The sequence below is a fragment of the Stylophora pistillata genome, chromosome 1 (assembly GCF_964205215.1).
Source record: "Stylophora pistillata chromosome 1, jaStyPist1.2, whole genome shotgun sequence".
Lineage (NCBI taxonomy): Eukaryota > Metazoa > Cnidaria > Anthozoa > Scleractinia > Pocilloporidae > Stylophora > Stylophora pistillata.
This window is the reverse complement of record NC_142519.1, coordinates 12,585,058-12,604,675: the sequence shown is the minus strand read 5'-3', so window position 1 is coordinate 12,604,675 and position 19,618 is coordinate 12,585,058. Positions and strand designations below refer to the sequence as shown.

The following is a 19,618-nucleotide window of genomic DNA, read 5'->3' as shown; positions in this document are numbered from 1 at the left end:
CACAGATATTTCAAGTAAATCCGTAACATCGTTCAAAGGATTTCAAGTCCTTAAAAAAAAGGGAAGTCCGCAAAGAAAAAAAGGTCGATGACAAGCAATTGTTACATTCGAAACTGAAAATTGTTTAATCCCGTTTGGAAAGTATAAACATAAGTGATAGCCATTTCTATTCCAGGCATTCGCAGAGAGATGTAAATATTAAAAATAAAAGACAAACGTTTTTTTTTTCACACCAAGAGTGTCTCCGGAAAACGGCCTACAGAAATTTCTTTAAATACAATATCTGTTGAACTTCCTTAAATTCGCTTTTACTATAGCTACAAAAATCCATTGCGTAATACTCCAATTAATTCTCGATTGAAACTAAAATAAATGCTCTCTGCATAATACTATGCATTCAACAGAAGCCGTACTGCCCACCTAACTCGAAATAATTTCACAGGAATTATACTGTGTACATCCAAAGTGTTCCGAACCTTGCCAAGTTAAATATTTGACGCTGATAAAATTCACCGAAGGGCTAGTATTCCTTGCAGCTATAATTTCGTCAATTTTACTGTGCATCCAAGATAACACTGTATGCTAAAAATATGCAAATTAAGACATTTGAACCCACATCCTTATCCTCACTTCCTGATAAACAATGCAAATGTGAAACAAGCAGTTGTCTACTCCGTCGTGGAATTGCAACTTGGCCTCCTGAGAAAACTGAGTAAGCAAAGCCTTACTAATATGACTCTTTTCGGATTACACATGCATTAGGCGAACTTTTGGCGACCTGTGATTTTCTAAGAAAGTCCTAAGATCATACTTACAAAAGAGAATTGATGTTTTCACATCTAAATATTTCCGTGTTCGATTCTTCAAGGCCATGCCTTTGATTATCCATTTAGAAATTCAGACCTGATTAAGCGCGACCTACTTGCTAATCCCCTGTTGGCCCCATAATTCAAAACCTACGTACTCTACTTTCTAGGGTCCCCTGAACTGTACTGCCCTATTGGTTCATTGCCCTTTAACTCCCAAGATGTGGTTGGTAACTCTCCCTTCTAAAGATCATTCATTTCCTTGCCAATCATTAAAGAGAATTTGGAGTATTGTTAGGGTAACAACCTCCAGCTGATTAGTTTGTCTATTCTCTTCACTAGTTCACTGGATAATGAATAGAAATTGTTGGGAGAATTTAATGCTTATCACGTCTGGGAATTAGAGGGTTAATACTGCACCTTTCCCACATTAGCTGTGTACGTGCACAAGGAGCTCTATTGAATTATGGATCACTCATGTTATCTACTGTTTTGTGAGCGATTGACGAGCATCATTCACAGAAGCAGCATAAGATATTGCTTGTCCCTGTTAAGCTAGCTTAAACTAAAGTTAAAGTGACCTGGTGTTCGTTCGAGTGATGTTTCCAAACAGGTGATCCGCCGGGCTTGGAAGCCATCGCAAGCGCGTCCATGTCTCCATTGATTGGCCGAAATGTTGACATTGAGTTGTAAGAACCTTCGTTAACTCTTCGCCTCCGCATGCTGCCGTCCGTAGCGCTGTCGGAAGAGGGGAGAACGCTCTCGGAATGATACACTATACGTCCATCTGGTGGTTTGTACCGCAAGATCTCCACCTCATGTCCATCGCTCTTCCGATGATCTAACCATCGAGGGTCGTCGTGCGTTGTGCGCTGATTATTCAAGTCTCCTCGGTAACTTGCCGGTAGTTGAGGGTATCGCTTGATTTCTATTATCGTTGATACCGATGCTTCACTTCGGTACTCCGTTGGAGTACCGGGAAATGTCGAAACAGAAGTCTCGCTACGATTCATATGAGATGGCGGTGAATGCGACAAATTCGTCGGAACCCCACGAAGAGGTGATATTTCGGGAGAGACTGGAGAAGGAGGCCTGTCCATAGGCACGCGGATAATTTTATCTTTTTCTTTGTTCTTGCGTGCGCGCGCAGACGCTGTTTGGAAAACGCCTCGTTTTAATGCTGTGCCCGGAGGGAGTGACGGGAATTCCGCCCTAGAGGGCGCCGGTGGAGTGTCCAGTCCCAAACGTTTCAACTCGAACATCGCAGCCTGGAGCAACTCGACTACTTCATCGTCGTCGTAATTATACGCATGCATTTTCTCTTGTAGGAACTGCACGACTTCCTCGAGGCCCATTTTTATGAAAATTTCTGTAAAGAAACAAAGCTGAGTAAACCTTACCATACACTGTGCCTGGAACGGATATGTGCTCATATAGTTTCTTTTATGAAATAAGTTAGCTCGCGAGCAGGCCAGCCCTATTAGCGCTTCAGCACAAGCTTTTCTTCGCCAACGGGAAAGCATAAGCCCTTACCAAAAATGAGGGTCCCAGAGTCGCCCCCAGACCCCCTACAAACCTCTCTCCGACTCGTCTCAAGTCTTCCCGTGAGAAAAGCACGTTCTTCAGCGCAGATAATTAGGACCTCTCACAGGCTACAAATGACAGGCATCAGAAGTCTTGTGAGGAGGAAGTCTACTGCAGAGTTCATAAGAGCATCGTAGCAGGATCGCAAAAACAAAGATTCAAATCCTGTTGAACTCGTTTATATATCCTCAACTACTCCAACACTATTCAAATCTACGTCTGCAGGTGTCTTAACATGTACATGCACAAATCACCGATTCACTCGGCAAAATCATCACTTTAAGAATTAACGATTATACTCCAGAAACAGCCACTCATTTCCTGATGGTGTAAACTAATGGTGTAAACTAATGGTGTAAACTAATGGTGTAGCACACATTATACATGTTGTGAGTATCCAGTACAGTACAAAATGGTATTCAGGGTTCTAAAAATTTACTAATACAGTCGAACCTCGATTATCCGGACTATTCGATTAACCTGATTTTTATCTCTGGTCCCAATTTTCCCATGATTATTAATTAGTTGTGATCGTGAAAACTCAAAGTCGCAAAAAGCCCGATAATCCTTTCAAAAGACTCTTGAAACAGCGTACTATCCTGTGCGCTTTTCAATATCGAGTCAAATTCACAGCCCGTATTCAGAGAGGATAATATTGCTGAGTCCATGGTCGAAATGTTGGAACATGTACAGCAGCAACTTGACAATGAGGAAATGCCTAATGCTCGCGATGTGAAAGACTGGCTTAATTGGAAAACGAGCTCCCGAATTCACCGCAAATGTCTGATGAAGAGATTTTAGCCACCGTTGTCGGAGATTCGTCGGAAAGCGAAAGTGTATGTAGCGATGAAGAAGATGAGGGCGAGGACGAGAAACTAGTATTGATTAAAGAGGCAGCGCAATGTTTCAAAAAATACTCGTCGGCGGTGGATGGAATCACAGAACGATATTGACACTGCATGCGCAGTTAATGCCCCTGACACGAATGATGGACTTCGCAATGCAATGAAGCTACAAGTCTTTGAAGCAAACAAACGTGGTTGAACATTTTAGACCTTTGTAAATACCTGAACTGAAAGTTTTTATTCAGTGTAAATACATACAGGCTGTGTAGATTTCACAATTAAAATGATGTTTTCTTTGCTGTATACTTTTGTTTACATTCGTATCCCATAAATATTCATATTTTCGATTATCCGAACTCTCTATTATCTGGACTATTCACCGAGGTCTTGACGAGTCCGGATAATCGAGGTTCGACTTCAATAAAGGCGGTAAAAATTATCCAATAGCCACGATATTCAAAATGTTTCCGTCCATCAACAAATCACTCGATGAAAAACTTGGTTTAGACTTCAGTTAAGCAGTCAGTCTGGTCGTCAAAAATCCTTCGTCAGTCAACTAACCAGTCAGCTAGACAGCAAGTAACTAAATGCATCCACTTATTCATCTTAACTTACTTCTGTGCATTTTCATGATGTTGTAGGCCATGGCAGTCAACAGTCGGTCCCCTTCCAACATGAATATGTCCCACAATCTTAGTGTTAATGTAAATGGAACCTGAAAATTCAAGTCAAAAAGGACTCTTTCAATGAAGTAATTTTTTTCCTTCTAACATGATGACATGCGAAAGATATTCAAAATGAAACGAAACAACAGTAAGCTAAAACCCAAGAGTCCACAAAATGAGTCTATCCTTAACCGTAATTTCTGAAGATATTTTCAGATCTTTAGAATTCACAATAACAGACACATTTCTTCTAAAAATAACAATACTGATCGAGGCCTTAACTCTCATTAAAGTGCTCCAAAAGACCACAAACAAATAACAATACTGATCCAAGCCTTAACTCTCATTAAAGTGCTCCAAAAAGACCACAAACAAATAACAATACTGATCCAGGCCTTAACTCTCATTAAAGTGCTCCAAAAAGACCACAAACAAATGCATTATGCTTTAATCTTGACCTTAATCTAGAAAAAAATTCCTGTAACATCACACAGCATATCGCGAAGAAACTGGTTATTTCAGATACAATGAATATATGAAGTTCATATATTTTGAACTGCGGTATTAAACACGTATGATGCACGATCCTTCGCAGTAGATAGCGCTATTTATGCCATAGCGAAAATCAGACCGGAAAAAAAAAAAATTTGTGTAATGGGTAAATAAACTTTTTTTTTTTTTTTTTTCAGGTCTGATTTTCGCTATTGCATAAATAGCACTATCTACTGCGAAGGATCGTGCATCATACGTAAACTGGTTATTATTGTTCTTCCTGTCTTATTTCTGCCACAATACTTTCAGTTCATTATTCGCATGTAATCCTCTTTATACAAAGTACAGCATTCAGTATAAAAAATTCTGAATATTTTTGCAAGTATAATTATATACAAGTAACAGCACTATGGCATACCCTGTCCAGAAAGCACTGCATAAACCATTTTAGAGTATAAAGAGTTGAATAACAACCTTCTCTTTCCTAGAAGAAAGGGCAAAGTAAGTAAATGCAACAGTGAAACAAAAGTGACAAACAAAGGAAACTGATGTATACAAGAAAGAGCTACTCTGGGAATTACAATGTATTATACACAGTGTTCTTATAACTATATAAAAAAATAGTAATTCAATCAAAAAATCCGCTGGAGTAAGAAAGAGCTAATCTGTGAACTACATGTATTATATTCAGTGTTCTTATAAACATACAAAAAATGGTAATTAAAAAAAAAAAAACCCACTGGAGCATTATCAATCATCAATGCTCATCTTACAGTGACAAGTACATGTACCTAAGTTACTCACAGTTCACTGAATCAAGAAACTGCCTTGACTTAAAATTCCCAGATGACAATTGGGAAATGTGAAATGAATTCAAGCTTTCAAAATCAAAATATTCAGTCCTTCAGAATGAATTTTATTTCTAATATGTATAATAAAAATGTGCCATTCATCCTAATTAAGATAAGAACTTACCAAGTTCTTGTGAAGTCTTGACAAAAGTTTCCTTAAAATCTTATCATGGTGCTCTTGAAATCTTATCAGCTTTGGAAAGCCAGGTACAAAAAAACCTTCAATAGGAAAATTATAACAAAATTTACTTTACAACTTACAGTAGTCAGAGGTACAATAGAGTTCCAACCAATCAAGTATGCAGCACTCAAAAAGACAAGGCAAAGCAAAGAAGAATTAACTACATTCTTAGCCAAACCCTCCTTGTCAGCACCTTAGGAAATCTACAGAGAAGGTATGGAGAATACCCATACTGATATTAGGGTGTAAAGGGTAAATAGCAAGATCTTGCTTCATATTTTTTTTCATACATCAGGCACAAAATGATATTGGCACCATTCAAACTGACCAACATCTTCAAATATTTCTTAGCAGTCAAAAGTTTCTTTACTTTATTTACTCATGTATAAGTCCAACTCGTGTACAAGTCGACCCCCCATTTTCAAGGTCAAAAATCAGATTTTTATCATTTCTTACTAGTAAAGAAGTAAAGTTCAGACCAATAGAAATTTCCCAAAAGGTTAATTTCTTATTTCTGAGAACGTGTCGAAAACACGTTGAAGTAATGAAAAAAAAAAAAACTGAAGAGCAAAAGGTAACAGTGTGCTGCAAAGTTTAATAGCACTTGTTTATATCACCACAACAATTTTTTTTTTATAAGCATACATGAGCACTTCACCTTCCTAGAGAAGTAATTTGCCATATCTTTAAATTGCATTGAAGATGAAATCTTCTTGCTTTTAACTAACCTTCATCTTAATTTTGAGTTTGAAAGGAAATTTAGTGGTACACAGCTACACTGAAGAGCTTTGAAGGATCGCACGTAACAAACAAGACCACATGACAACAGCATTTGCTAGGTCAATAAACTTCTGTACTATCATTCAATGAGAACGAATATTCTGCACAATAAACAGCAGTGAAACTGTGTTTAAGTCACTTAAAATTCATCATTTCAAACTTCTTTGTTGATGCAGAATGCACTGAAAACAGACAAAACTCGAACAGAATTGGAACTAGTTTTATAACCTCACTTTTCCTAATGGACTTCTAGCAATCATTATGCTAATTTCTTGGATTGCTTGGGTCAGGTCTTTGTGTATGACTCAATTGTAAGTCAAGGGTGAGTTTTTGGGCTGATTTTCTGGTCATAAAGGGTCAACTTATACACAAGTAAATACAGTAGTTGGTGATCATTTCCTCAATTCTCATGTGTGATATTGGAGGGAGAAATAAGATGCAGGTTACTCTTAAGGGTTAGAGGGTCAACCCCTAAGATCCCGATAAGGGCATGTAATTCTTGCAGCTGACTGCCATGCACTCCCTAGTATATCAAACAGGAGACTTCTAATTTTAATCAAGATAAGCTGAAAGTTAAAGGTTCACTGGGTCTACACATTACTGACAAGGTTCATACCCTTTCTTAGAAACAAATTTCAACATTTTTCAACCATCTTTCCAGGGCTCAAATTGGTTTTTCCAGGACTCCAAATTTCACCTTAAACTCTTTTCATTCCCACGACTTCAAAATCAATTCTCCTTACAGCCTACATACATTTCTTATAATGTGAATTCTAAAGCTTTATTGCTTTATTTACGCAGATTTTCAGGACATTCCAGGACCTGCAATCTTTTCCCAAGACTAACCAGTCCTGGCAAAATGACAAAATAAAATTCCAGGGCTGGGTTGTTCAAAAGTAGGTTAAGATAACCCAGGGTTAGTGTGAAATTTGATTTCAGATCTGAAAGCTTTAAAAGAAAATTCACCTTGATTCCATTTGTCTACAATTTGATGATTAAATGCCTTGAAATAAATTGGGAAAATTATCCCAAAACGTCTTTTTATCAGAGAAATATAGAGACCTGGATTAAGATTTCACCCTGGGTTAGTGCTAATCGGCCTTCGAACAACTGGGCTCAGGACTTTTGAGATATTCCAGGACCCTGTACCAAGATACACTGTACCGTTACCATAACTCAAAAAAGTAAATAGTAATAGTAAATAGTAATAGTAATCAAACTTTAATGTCTTTACATGGGGCATGGTTACCCATATTGCCCGAGCCAGAGGCTCATATATGAAATGCAAGACAACAACCCACCCATCCCACCCCAGGGGAAGGACATCCATCACACAGTAATCTCATGCGCGGGAAATTAACATCTCCTACCCCTAACCCTGGAGGAGATGGGACCTCCATTATTTTATTCGTCCCTATCTGAGAAGACTAGAATACCTAAACCATTTCTTGATGTTATAGAAAGGCAGCATTAAGTTAAGTTAAATACTCATGTAGTGCTCACTACATTGTACATCTAAATGAATTTAACTTCCAGGGACCTCCTCTACTGCCTTCCTTCCTCTCATAGCTTAGGAACATTTATGTGCAAAGTGTTCTACATAAATGTTAGTTACATGTTAGTAACCCATAGTTTTTTTTTCCAAGATTAGCAAGTGAGGTAAAAGTTTGATGATTACCCACCATGCATGGCATGTTTCCTGTCAGTGAGGAGTGCAGACAAAGCCCAAAAGGCATCCTAAAAGAAATAAGAAAATGCATTGTACCACAGAGTTGGACCTATTCTTTAAAAACACTACCTCTGGATAAAAAATATTTTTATTGACAAAAACTACAAAATTGTACATTTAATAAAAAAAAAAACTACAAAAACCTTTTGGCCACAATACTTCCCCCATTTACAAAAAGCATTTCTTCCATTGATCTCTCCATACAGTACATGACTTGTTACGTACGTTAACCTACAGTACTAAGGCTCAAGTTTGCAAAATGTCACTTATAACAAGCACACAATCAAGAAAGCAAGAGCACTTACCTCTTCATTAAGATACATTAACAGCAAGGCAGCTATTCCACTCATGCCTTGACAGTAACCTACCTCCTACAACACCAAATGTACATGTAATCAATCAATGGTTCGTACCAGGAACAAAATAGATTGATGCTGACCATTCAAAGTTTCCAGTTTTTATGAAGTTTGTGTTTGCTGTGATACATGGTTGCTTTTTTGTTCTTGTCAGAGAGTATTATTAGATATTGAGGTCACAAATACCATGTTCACTTAAAACAAGAGAAACCAGATTACCGAGTATTTAGTAGGGGACAATTTTAAACTTGGAAATTCTAGTTACGTGAAATTCCTTGAAAGCTATTCTACAATATACTGAGGTGTATGATGCACGATCCTCGCAGTAGATAGCGCTATTTAAGCAATAGCGAAAATCAGACCTGAAAAAAATCAGGCCTGTACGGGACTCGAACCACTGACCTCTGCAATACTAGTGCAGCGCTCTTACCAATTGAGCTAACAAGCCAACTGAGAGCAGGCCGTACAGGCCTGATTTTTTTCAGGTTTGATTTTCGCTATTGCTTAAATAGCGCTATCTACTGCGAGGATCGTGCATCATACGTATCAAATACCGCAGTTCCAAATATATGATTTTCATATATTTATTCTATCTCATTTATCACTTTCACGGGTTCATTACGAATCAACTTAACGGCCTGCTCTCAGTTGGCTTGTTAGCTCAATTGGTAAGAGTGCTGCACTAGTATCGCAGAGGTCAGTGGTTCGAGTCCCGTACAGGCCTGATTTTTTTCAGGTCTGATTTTCGCTATTGCTTAAATAGCGCTATCTACTGTGAGGACCGTGCATCATACGTATCAAATACCGCAGTTCCAAATATATGATTTTCATATATTTATTCTATCTCAATATACTGAGGCTTACCACATTATACATGGAATATGCAGCAAGAACATGAAACAGGGCTTGCTGTCTATAAGATGAGAAAGTAAGCACAAACATTAATTGCATGCAGTTAAAATTGAATGAAAAATGTACCAAGCAGTTCTTGAAATAGAACATTTCTATTTCAGTTCAGTACTCTAGCTGCTATCATGCGCACGAATTATATAAAATCCTCAGGATAACAAATGCTTCAGTGTTCTTACTTGATGCCATATCTATCTCTAAACATGATGTGATCTCTGTACGTTCTGTTGACATCTAAGTCAATCTGCCGAATGTCTGGAGACTGAGCTCTGGCAATCCTTTTCATGGACTAGAAAAATAAATAAATTCATTGTTATCAATACAATGCAAATAACATTCCACAGGTGGTGGAAATACCCACAAAACCAGTGCTACATCTGCAAATAATATACTGTTGATACATGTACCTCATACACGGTGGTCCTGTTTGGAACGCTTTCAACTCCGAGAAGTTTTTTCCAAGTTTCTCCTCTCATAGAATTTGGAATTCCTTTGTAGATGCGTCTCCTTAGCTGAAAAACATTTACTGATAAGTTAAATACAAGAGTATAAATTTACAAATCAAACATTAAAAGTTGTGTATGAAAGAGCTGTGTAAAATACAACTATAGATTCTGAGAGGGAAGGCATTTTCTGTAATAAAGAGACTTTTTCCATTGTCATCAGCTGGGAGATCAATGAATACATTTCTTTGCAACATAAAAAGAATCCTTTGACTGTTTAAGAGAATAGACAGTATGCCACAAAAATGTTGCCCATAAGTTAAAAGTGTTAATAGCCATTTATTGTTATCAATTTAACAAAAATTAATATCAGGTAATTAGCAAGGATCCATAAAAAAAACTTACACTAATTGATCAATTTACTAATAGTTAAATAAACTATCAGTGCTAGTGATTATTTATTAATGCCTGCATTGCATATGGAGGTTGGGTGCCTAGGAACCTAGGGGCTGGAGGTTGGGTGCCTAGGAACCTAGGGGCTGGAGTTTGGGTGCCTAGGAACCTAGGGGCTGGAGGTTGGGTGCCTAGGAACCTAGGGGCTGGAGATTGGGTGCCTAGGAACCTAGGGGCTGGAGGTTGGGTGCCTAGGAACCTAGGGGCCTGAGGTTGGGTGCCTAGGAACCTAGGGGCTGGAGGTTGGGTGCCTAGGAACCTAGGGGCTGGAGGTTGGGTGCCTAGGAACCTAGGGGCTGGAGGTTGGGTGCCAAGGAACCTAGGGGCTGAAGGTTGGGTGCCTAGGAACCTAGGGGCTGGAGGTTGGGTGCCGAGGAACCAAGGGGCTGGAGCTGCTGACCCCAAACCCAGGTAGCAAGAACAACCCAAAAGCCTACCCTAGCCACAACTCAGCCATGAGCCCTGCATGCTACACCCAGCCTCAGCCCAAGCACCTGTCACAATGAACCAGGAGTTCAATGGAAAGGTTAAAAAAAAATTCTTCAAAGTAAACCAGAATGCCTCAAGTACTAAGCACAGTAGAACTACGAGCACATGCAACAGTGCACACATAAGAATGCAACAGGTAACCGCTGACCACAAGTGTGCCAGAAGTTGCCTGCAACACACCTAGAACAGAGAGGTAAATGCCATGCGTAGGATATAATTATGCCAACTTTCCATAATACACTAATCAATGCCAAGCCATGCCAATGCCACGCTAACGCCACACAACTACAGAACAGCTACAACTAGCTCCTAGTCATTAACTAAGTTAAAATAAGTATATTTAATAACCTTATTATATGCATGGCTTCTAAATGTGAGAAATTTCAAAGCATTGCAAATTATATTACTAAGGTCCAATCTTAAGTAAATAATAAAGCAGCAATCAATCTTTTACCTTTTCCCCCTGTATGTATTTGTCCCAGTTCTTTACCATCTTGACCCATTTTTGAACTCTATCACGCTCTAATGCTAAAAGCTGTAAAGTGTATTGTGAGTTAACTGCAGGTTTTTAAAAAACACACATACATTTATTTGTATACAAAATATATAGAGGATAGTAGATGTGAAATTTCCCTTCGAGTGCTAAAGTACTTTTCAACATGAGAAGAGAAATTTTGTATCTTCAAGGGGCCATGCAATATTCCATTTATTATATAAACACACATGAAAAACCAAACCATTTTTACTTTTGATATGAAAGGCACAATTCATTATGTAACCACAGTGACAGTTGTTATTTTCACGTGTGAAGATATCATGTTTCATGCGAAAGCTCACCTGGAACTTCATTGGTGTTTATATAATGAATCGAACTGTTTCTATAGCACTGTTTACCGATTTCTTTGTGTTCTTTGTTCATCCCTTTTTTGTGACTTCATTGCTGTCATTCTCCCAAAAAATATGAACTTTGTAAGTCCACTCCATGCAATCTTTTTCTAGCACAGGATCAAGGTGGGTGATTCTGAGCAGGCAAGATGTGTTCAGGTAGCCAATCAGAACACAGGATTCACTTACTATTGCTCACATGCTGCTGGCTTAATAACAACAGGTGATAATGGACCACACATCTACCTAGTGGAACTCTTATCTTACATGCAAACAGTCAGTATGTGCATCCCTAAGATTATGAGTACCTTATCGTCTCGGCCTTCAGGGAGGTCATTTTTGCTGCAATATAAAAGAAATTTTTACCAATTGAATATTGACAAAACCATGACAAGAATATACACAAAATACAGATGCCATCTGCATATAATTGTTAAATGGTGCATACACTTGAGAATGTGTCAGCCACATTCACACAATACCAAGCATGTCGTCTTCATACTGTGCTTGTCTTAATACACTGTACCATGCAGATGTTTTCTGGAAAACGTACAGCAGTTATACCTACATTTCCAAAGCAACAAGGTTTGCTACACCTTACATTAAACTTGCATCAAACAATTGTGCACATGTACACATATGCACCTAACTTCACTAACTTTATACCATAAAATAAATGTGGGATTAGAATATGCTGAAGCAAACAAAATTCAAAGAGTACATGTGAATAGGTACTTACTGAAGAAATCCGTATCTATCAGTAACTTTGTACACAAAGAAGTTTGCATCCTCCCAGTCATCAATTTCAGCATTTTCATCATAACCCTTAAAATTGACGAGTAGCAATAATCAACTTTTCAAATGTTATCAATACTGTACTTTTCATGTAGTATTTCTAAATAGCAGAAAAACCTGAATACTTTGAAAATAGAACTCTATCATACAAGTGTGACAAATAACAAAATAAAAACTCAGATATTTCTTTCAGAATCTGAAAGGACAGTGAGATATAAAATCAATTTCACTTGAAGGAAAGAGTAAAAATTAAAGAGTGTAGGAATGCAATTTATATACATGTACATGAACAAGTGCTACCTTAACCCATTAACGTCCAGTGCGCCCTCATGCGCCCGGAAATAAAACCCCTCTGAAAATCCAGTGCGCCCTCATGCGCCCTGTCAGATATGACTCGTTTTTATTGGCTGTAGCTAAGAAACCGTAGTCCCCTGGGTATTGAAATATAACTGAACGTGACCTGCATAAATTAACCTTTCATTTGATGTTATGTTTTTCATTCAGCGATTCGTGTGTGATTTTTAGCGAATTTTTGAAAATAGCATTCAGTATTTTAGCGTGGCTTCTCGCGGATTTGACGATACTTCGCGTTCTTCCGATGAAGAAGAAGAAATCTTTCCTGGTTTTTCTCTCTCGAAGTGGCTGAAAATCGACAGGAACGGCAGAGAAGGCTACAAGAAAAATCTGCGTGATGTTGATGGAGAAATCGGGTAGATCTTTGATTTCGGCAAGCGCTAAGGGGGAACAAACTCCGATGTCCATATTTTTGCTAGCAAAGAAGAAGAAGACGATGAAGTAGATAGCGACAACGAAGATATGCCTTTGGGGTTCATTGGTCAAACACATTGAGTGAAATTGACATCGAAGAGTTTACCATAATTTCCTCATGGCCCAACGAAAGATCTGGGCGAGGGTGCAACATCGAAAGATTTCCTTAATCTTTTCATCGACGATGGGAGAAAGCAAAGTGATAGACGCGCCTTCGAAACATATGCTTGTGAGCAATGCGGCGTTGCATTGCATTATGTCAGCAAATGCGTGGCGAACTCTCCTGCTTTTCAAAATAGCACGAAGGAAATTAACTCTTAAAAAACACTTAACCTTTGATCTTAAATTGTACCTTGTTTTTTTTTCGTTCTTTGGAGCGCTGTATTAGGCCGTAAAGCCCAATTTCATTTCACCTTCACTTTGCAAGTCGTGAACTGGTCAAAGATAAAAACAACTTTCTTTGTTTGGTATAATCTAAGCTTTGTTCGTAGTCTCTAACTGAAAGGGTTCTATTCAATCGATAGTTATTTCATTCTTCAATACTTCCATAGATGATTTACTGCCAGGTCTGTGTAAGCTTAACTCGTAACTTCTAGTTTTTTTTACCTCGTGACGTTCACTGATGTCAGCACTGGCGGTAAATTCAAATTTGATCTGTGCAAGAAAACTTACGAATTTCACTCTCTTACCCGTGAGATGGCCTGTTTTAATGCAAAATGTTTTTGACTAATTCTTTTTGTTTGCATTTCTGCTGAGTTAAGAGCAGCAATTGAGACTTACTGTGGTTTTAAGATGTTTTCATTTCCTTGTACATAGTAGGTAGTACAGCGATGGTCACTTTGTTTACTTGATGTCCATACTTTAATATTTTTTTTAAAAAAGCATAACATACATCTTCAGTATTTAAGCAGTTTAAGTAATTCTTTATTGTATTGGCAATCATGTTTTAAAGTTTCACTGCTGAAGAGTAAAACCAAGACATAAAATGGTAAATTTGTTTGGACCATGTGGTTTTTTTTAATTGGACAGCCATTTTGTCTGGATTTTCAGGGGTGGTCTGGGCTGAGGGCTTTGGACCTTAATGGGTTAATGTACATTTCCTGCATTCGAATATCTCATTTTTGATCGTTCATTCTCCTTCCAGCAACAATTCCTTTCATTGGAAAACAAGTCATGTTGTACAGTGACGTGTTCACTTCATTATTAATTTAAAAAAATTACATTCTATGATGCCATACAGTGCTCAGAATTTTATATTTCAGGATAACTTACTCTGTCATACTTTGCCACAATGTGCTTTCTTGTTTTCTCATAATCTTCATCTATCTCAGATGAAAAGCCTGAAAAAAAAAAGTTGATGGTGAAAAGCTATGCAGTTGAGCTTTTTACAGGGTTAAAATATTTTTAAAGTAAAAATCAAATGTTTTTTCCACTGGGTCATCACCATGATAAAATTTACCATTGTTTACCCTGATGATGTCCTAGTATCAAATATCTTTCGTTTTTCCTTTTTAAAATATTTCAGACTCCTATGCTAAATAGCTAATTTTTTTAACCTACATGAACTTTATGGACAAAACGCTTCATATCGGGTAGATCACAATAATAGTAACAATGAAGCTGATTGATTTGGGGGTACATCTGCTAACTGTCCGTTGAATTTGTACAGTAGCTTTCTTTCTGATTGCCCCTTGATGCATCAAGCTGGGATCATGTGTGCCCTGTTGGGTTCCATATTACTATTATATTATCATTATCATTATTACATCAGCAAACCCTTATAAATCTTCCAAACTTCTTATAACATAATAATAATAATAATAATAATAATAATAATAATAATTGACTTTATTTAAAGAGGGTATACACATAACAGCTTGCGCTGATAAAACCAGTGGCCCTCAAAACTAAAGTTAGTAAGTAATACATTCTAAGCCATAGAGATTAAAAATAGAACTAGTCGGGCAATGTAACTATTCAAAGATTATAAATACAATAAAACTAGATTATATACAGCTTCAAAAGAATCAATGTCTCTATAAGAATTTATAAAATAATTCATCAAATCATTCCTAAAAGAGGAGATGCTACGTTGTTTCCTAAGCTCATTTGGAAGACTATTCCATAATTTAATACTACTAACTTGGAAAGACCTTCCTGCCGCAGTAGTATTTCAATACTTGGGACAGATTAGGCTATACTGGCCATGCCTGGTCTCTCTACCATGCAGGGAGTGATTTGTAGTTAAAGTACTTTCAATATACGTAGGGGATTCCCCGTGCAGTGCCTTATAGATTAACACGCACTTTCTTATCTTGACTTCATCATAGAATGGGATCCAATTTAGTTTCATAAAATTTTCCACAGTTCTTGATCTGATACCTGTACCTAATATTACACGCGCTGCACGTTTCTGCAACCGAAACACTCTCATAAGATCTTCCTTAGAACAATAGGTCCAAACTATACTACCATACATCATGACCGGCTTAATAAGGGCATTATGTAAGAGTAATCTTTCCTCAATGGGTAAATAAGTACACAACTTTTCAGTAGGCCAATTTTTTTGCTAAAACTGGGTCTTCAAAAAGGGTTTCCACAATCAAAGAGAATTTTAAATGCAATTTTTTCCATTTTTAGATGATTATGATATAAGAGATAATTTTATTACCAAAGTACATGTAATACTTCTGAAATGCACAGTTACGCATCAATTAATTTAAATATAGTACACCTTTACATACACATGTGCACAGTTGTAAACATTGAAACTCTATAAGTAACTTTGTTGTTTAAGTTTATTTATCAGTGGACCATCAGCATCACACTTCTGGATCTTCCAATTACAATCAACTGAAAGTAAAGTTTACTGAGATTCACACCATGTCAATGATCTTTACGTCTGTATAGCTCAGTGAATATAGATACGCATGTTTCTTTAAAATATGAGCACTTCTCATTAAGTCAACAACCTCAACATAGTACAGGTTTGTGCAAATAAAGATAAATTCTTGTTTATTTAGTTATCACAAATTAAATTAGTTCATTTTTAAAGAAAACAAGCTGTAACATTGCATCGTTACCAATAATTGTGCTGTATGGAGACTCACAAAAAGATGTATTTCTACATTTTTAGTAACTTTTTCCTTCATCTTTAAAATATTCTACTAATGCTAAACAAATTTCACCCTTCATGCTTACAGAATAATAAAGTTTCTTGTTAATCTCTGTGTTATCACTATATCTGCCCTTAAAAGGTGTAGCCACTCTACTAGGATCCTCATTTAGATGCTTTAAGTGTGTCTTTGACATATGTTTATGAACAGGATTATTTATAGGGATGAGTAGTATAGGAGATGGAATTTCGCCATTTTTAGATTGTTCCTAAAACTTTGCCTGGGCTTGATAAACTTCGTTTCTTATCATAAGAGTAATTATGAACTGTGAGCACTAAGATTGATGAAAAAGTCTGTTTGAATTGTAATTACCACTGCTTTGCCTTCACCGACTTTAGCCTTAGGCAACAAACGATAGCACAGATTGTGTTTAACATTTTTCAGTTATCTTAATAGTGTTCATGTATATACAACAGCTAATTATAGCGATGACTTCATCTTAAAGATTGAAAGAAGAACGACAGACTCCTGCGAGAAGACAATATTATGAAAGGTAACTTTGTCAGTGCATTTCAATAAAAATGTTAAATGAACACGTTGTTCGTGATTAGACGTTTGAATGAACTGCGTATCACAACTCGTAGCTTACGACTTCTTGAGAAAACATAAATAAGATTATTGATTTCAAGCGTTGAAAGCAGTCACCCTTATCGCCCTGTACAATCAAATCGTCCGATATCATTCGAGCCTCTACTTAACACAACTGCATATGAACTCAATTAAATCAAATTGTTAGGTGGCATTTCTAAGTCAAAAAGGCAGCTGAAGAAACTCGATTAGAGGAGCGTCAAAAACAATAGAGAATTCTCTCGTCAGCTTAAATTGTATCATCGCACACTTGTCTCCTGCATGGGCGAAATTGAAAGGTGCTTTATGCCGCTCAGAAATAAGCAGAAGTTTAAAAACTGAAGGTTTCGAATTGTATTCACGTGGGCATACTCTGTGACGACTTCCTCTGGCACAAACGGTACTGGATGATGTCTGTTTACAATGATTTCCCTCAACTAACAACGCATAACGCAAATCGAATGAGTCTATCGCGGAGATTTATGTAATATACTGTCACTAACAAAGGATTAACACGAGAGCTGTGATAATATTTGAGACAGAATTCCACGCCTGTTATTTTGTTAAGCAATCATGCCGCCTTCGACTGAAGAAAACAAAAGGTTCCGCTGGTATTTGTCTACTGACTTCTTCCAACTCAAAATTTTAGAAAAAGGGCACTGATAGGAGAAACGACTAGCATTGTCGCGCTAAAAGCTTTAACGTTACAAACTGCTAAACAACGCCGACTCTTCTTCCGCCCAAAGGCTTGAAGACGCGTGAATCATCGAGGAAAGATACTCAGGAAAGACGATTCGGAAAAAATGAAATGTACATCTAACAATGGAACTTACTCATTTTGTCGCTCGATGGCTGTATTCACGAAATCAAAATATAACTGTAAAGTCGATGCGGGTATAAGCACACAAATCTGTTCATAAGGTTGCTGTTTATGGGTTGATCAGCCAGTTTCCTGTATAATACAGAACGTAGTAGGGAGTTGTACTGCGACAGCCTCGACACCACAAGGAAATTATCCCCGAATTCGTCGCAGTCACCGGTTCAAAACTTGCTGTAAAGCTGGTACGGTATGTAGAAATAATTCCCTTGATACATGAAGCATTTTTAGACTACCAAACTCGTCTACGAGTTATAATTCAGCGAGAAACCTCCCCTCGTTCGCCATAAATTTCAATGTATTTGCATAGAAAGTGTATCTTGCAAGACTGAGCTGCGCATGACTTTAGGCCGGCCTCGTTCTCGAATACATTGTGTGCTCGTAACCAGTACCATTCATCAACATGTCCCTGACGATACTCACTCTGCATGCTGCAACTTTTTTTTCGCTCATCAAGTTTTATTGGCTATGAACAGGGGTAAAGGGGTTGCGCCTTCCCTTTTTCCGCAAACTTTCACACCAAAAAAAAAAAAAAAACAAAACTAAAAAAAAAAGGAAAAAAAAAATTAAGTGATCAAATGAATATCTCTATATTGTCAGTATGCTGCGAAGTTGCGATCTCGCTTCAGTTTGTCAGCTCTTTTCTAATTCTAGACCTGGTAGGTGAGTGTTATATTATTTTGAGGAGGCATAGCCTCGTCGCTGAGCAATACAATTTCTAACAGTGTTTGAACGAGTTAAGCATTGTCAGTTGAAGTCTAAGTGGCGTCTGGTGGAATCCCTGAACTAAACAGTTAGTATCTTTGCCTTTGAAAATAAGGATTTGTCATGGAAAAAATGGGCTTCGTAGTTTAGGCGGGTTACCCTGTCTTTCAACGCAGTCATTCCAATGACAGCACTTACTCGTTCTAGGGGAAAGTCACTTCCCTATCTATCGATCGATCGGATAGAAAGTCACGAGTCATTTCTTTTTTCTGTGTGAGCCAGTTTTAAAATCGCCCACCTTCTGTGGATATCAGCCATGACTGAAAATCGAAATCACAGTACTGACCGACACCGCGACTCTCAGTCAAAACAAAAAAAAAACAAAAAAATTAACATAAAAACTGAAATGAATGATGTCAACGTCTAGTCTTCTTTCAAGGTCAAAATGTGCATATGAAGGTTATCAAATGCGTTGTTCTTCTATTTACTGACTAATTAATCTATATTAGAGATTATTGAGCTCCAAGTGCGCAGCGAAAAGAACTCTGAAATTCCTAACATACACCGAGAGGTGGATGATCGTTTTGGTCCCAGTACAGCGCTGTCGTTGACACTTCCGTGATTCGATCATGATAACAAAATCACAGCCGTCATTCACAATGCTCATAACTGAGAACGCTTTAAGACTTGCGTATGATTTGAATATTCTCACCGTCCGGCGAAAGCCATACGCCACAAATGGAGAGTGAAATAACAAGTCAAGTTCTGTTGGAAAACAATAAAAATTTCTCGATGCTACAGGTGAAGTCGCAACAAAGTTGGACTAATCAGTTTTTACCATAACTCCGCATTGCGTGACTCTTCCCTTTTTTAAAGTTTAAATAGTCTCAAATTGTAGTTAAGGTTGCAAATTAAGAGTTTTCATTCACTGATATATTTCTATGACGTGAGTCACAATAATTAAATTTGACATGTGCAAACTTGTCTACCACTGCAAACTGCGGCTGGGGAACTCGGAGCTTTTAATTTTGATTGGATTCTCTGTTGTGTAACTTTAATGTTTTCGGCTATGAGTACGGATAGCTATAAATCGTGCGGTTAGAAGCATCGAAGAGGGATCTCGGGATCATGAGTGCATCAGGATTGTGGAGCGGTCGAATATTTTAAATTCTGAGGCAACGTTGAACCATATTGGAAATCTTGCTGTGATTATTCAGTCATCGTCTGTAATATTTTTAAGGATATTTGTTCAGACTCGAATT

The 19,618-nt window shown here is 37.6% G+C and overlaps 1 protein-coding gene across 1 annotated transcript in view; it reads right to left on the bottom strand.

Moving 5' to 3' along the window:
• The window catches only part of LOC111323787 (USP6 N-terminal-like protein), a 19,710-nt gene extending 1,732 nt beyond the window's left edge, over positions 1-17,978 (bottom strand). Inside the window, exons 1-14 of the mRNA XM_022927215.2 lie at positions 17,608-17,978; positions 14,304-14,371; positions 12,208-12,293; positions 11,777-11,810; positions 11,038-11,118; positions 9,606-9,710; positions 9,378-9,487; positions 9,154-9,202; positions 8,239-8,304; positions 7,887-7,941; positions 5,368-5,462; positions 4,811-4,876; positions 3,851-3,950; positions 1,388-2,175 (exon numbers count right to left, since the gene is read on the bottom strand). Of these exons, the coding sequence (XP_022782950.1) occupies positions 1,388-2,175; positions 3,851-3,950; positions 4,811-4,876; positions 5,368-5,462; positions 7,887-7,941; positions 8,239-8,304; positions 9,154-9,202; positions 9,378-9,487; positions 9,606-9,710; positions 11,038-11,118; positions 11,777-11,810; positions 12,208-12,293; positions 14,304-14,371; positions 17,608-17,611 (1,707 nt within the window). The 5' untranslated portion in view covers positions 17,612-17,978. The remainder of the gene's footprint in view (positions 1-1,387; positions 2,176-3,850; positions 3,951-4,810; positions 4,877-5,367; positions 5,463-7,886; positions 7,942-8,238; positions 8,305-9,153; positions 9,203-9,377; positions 9,488-9,605; positions 9,711-11,037; positions 11,119-11,776; positions 11,811-12,207; positions 12,294-14,303; positions 14,372-17,607) is intronic.
• Positions 17,979-19,618: the final 1,640 nt, after the last annotated feature.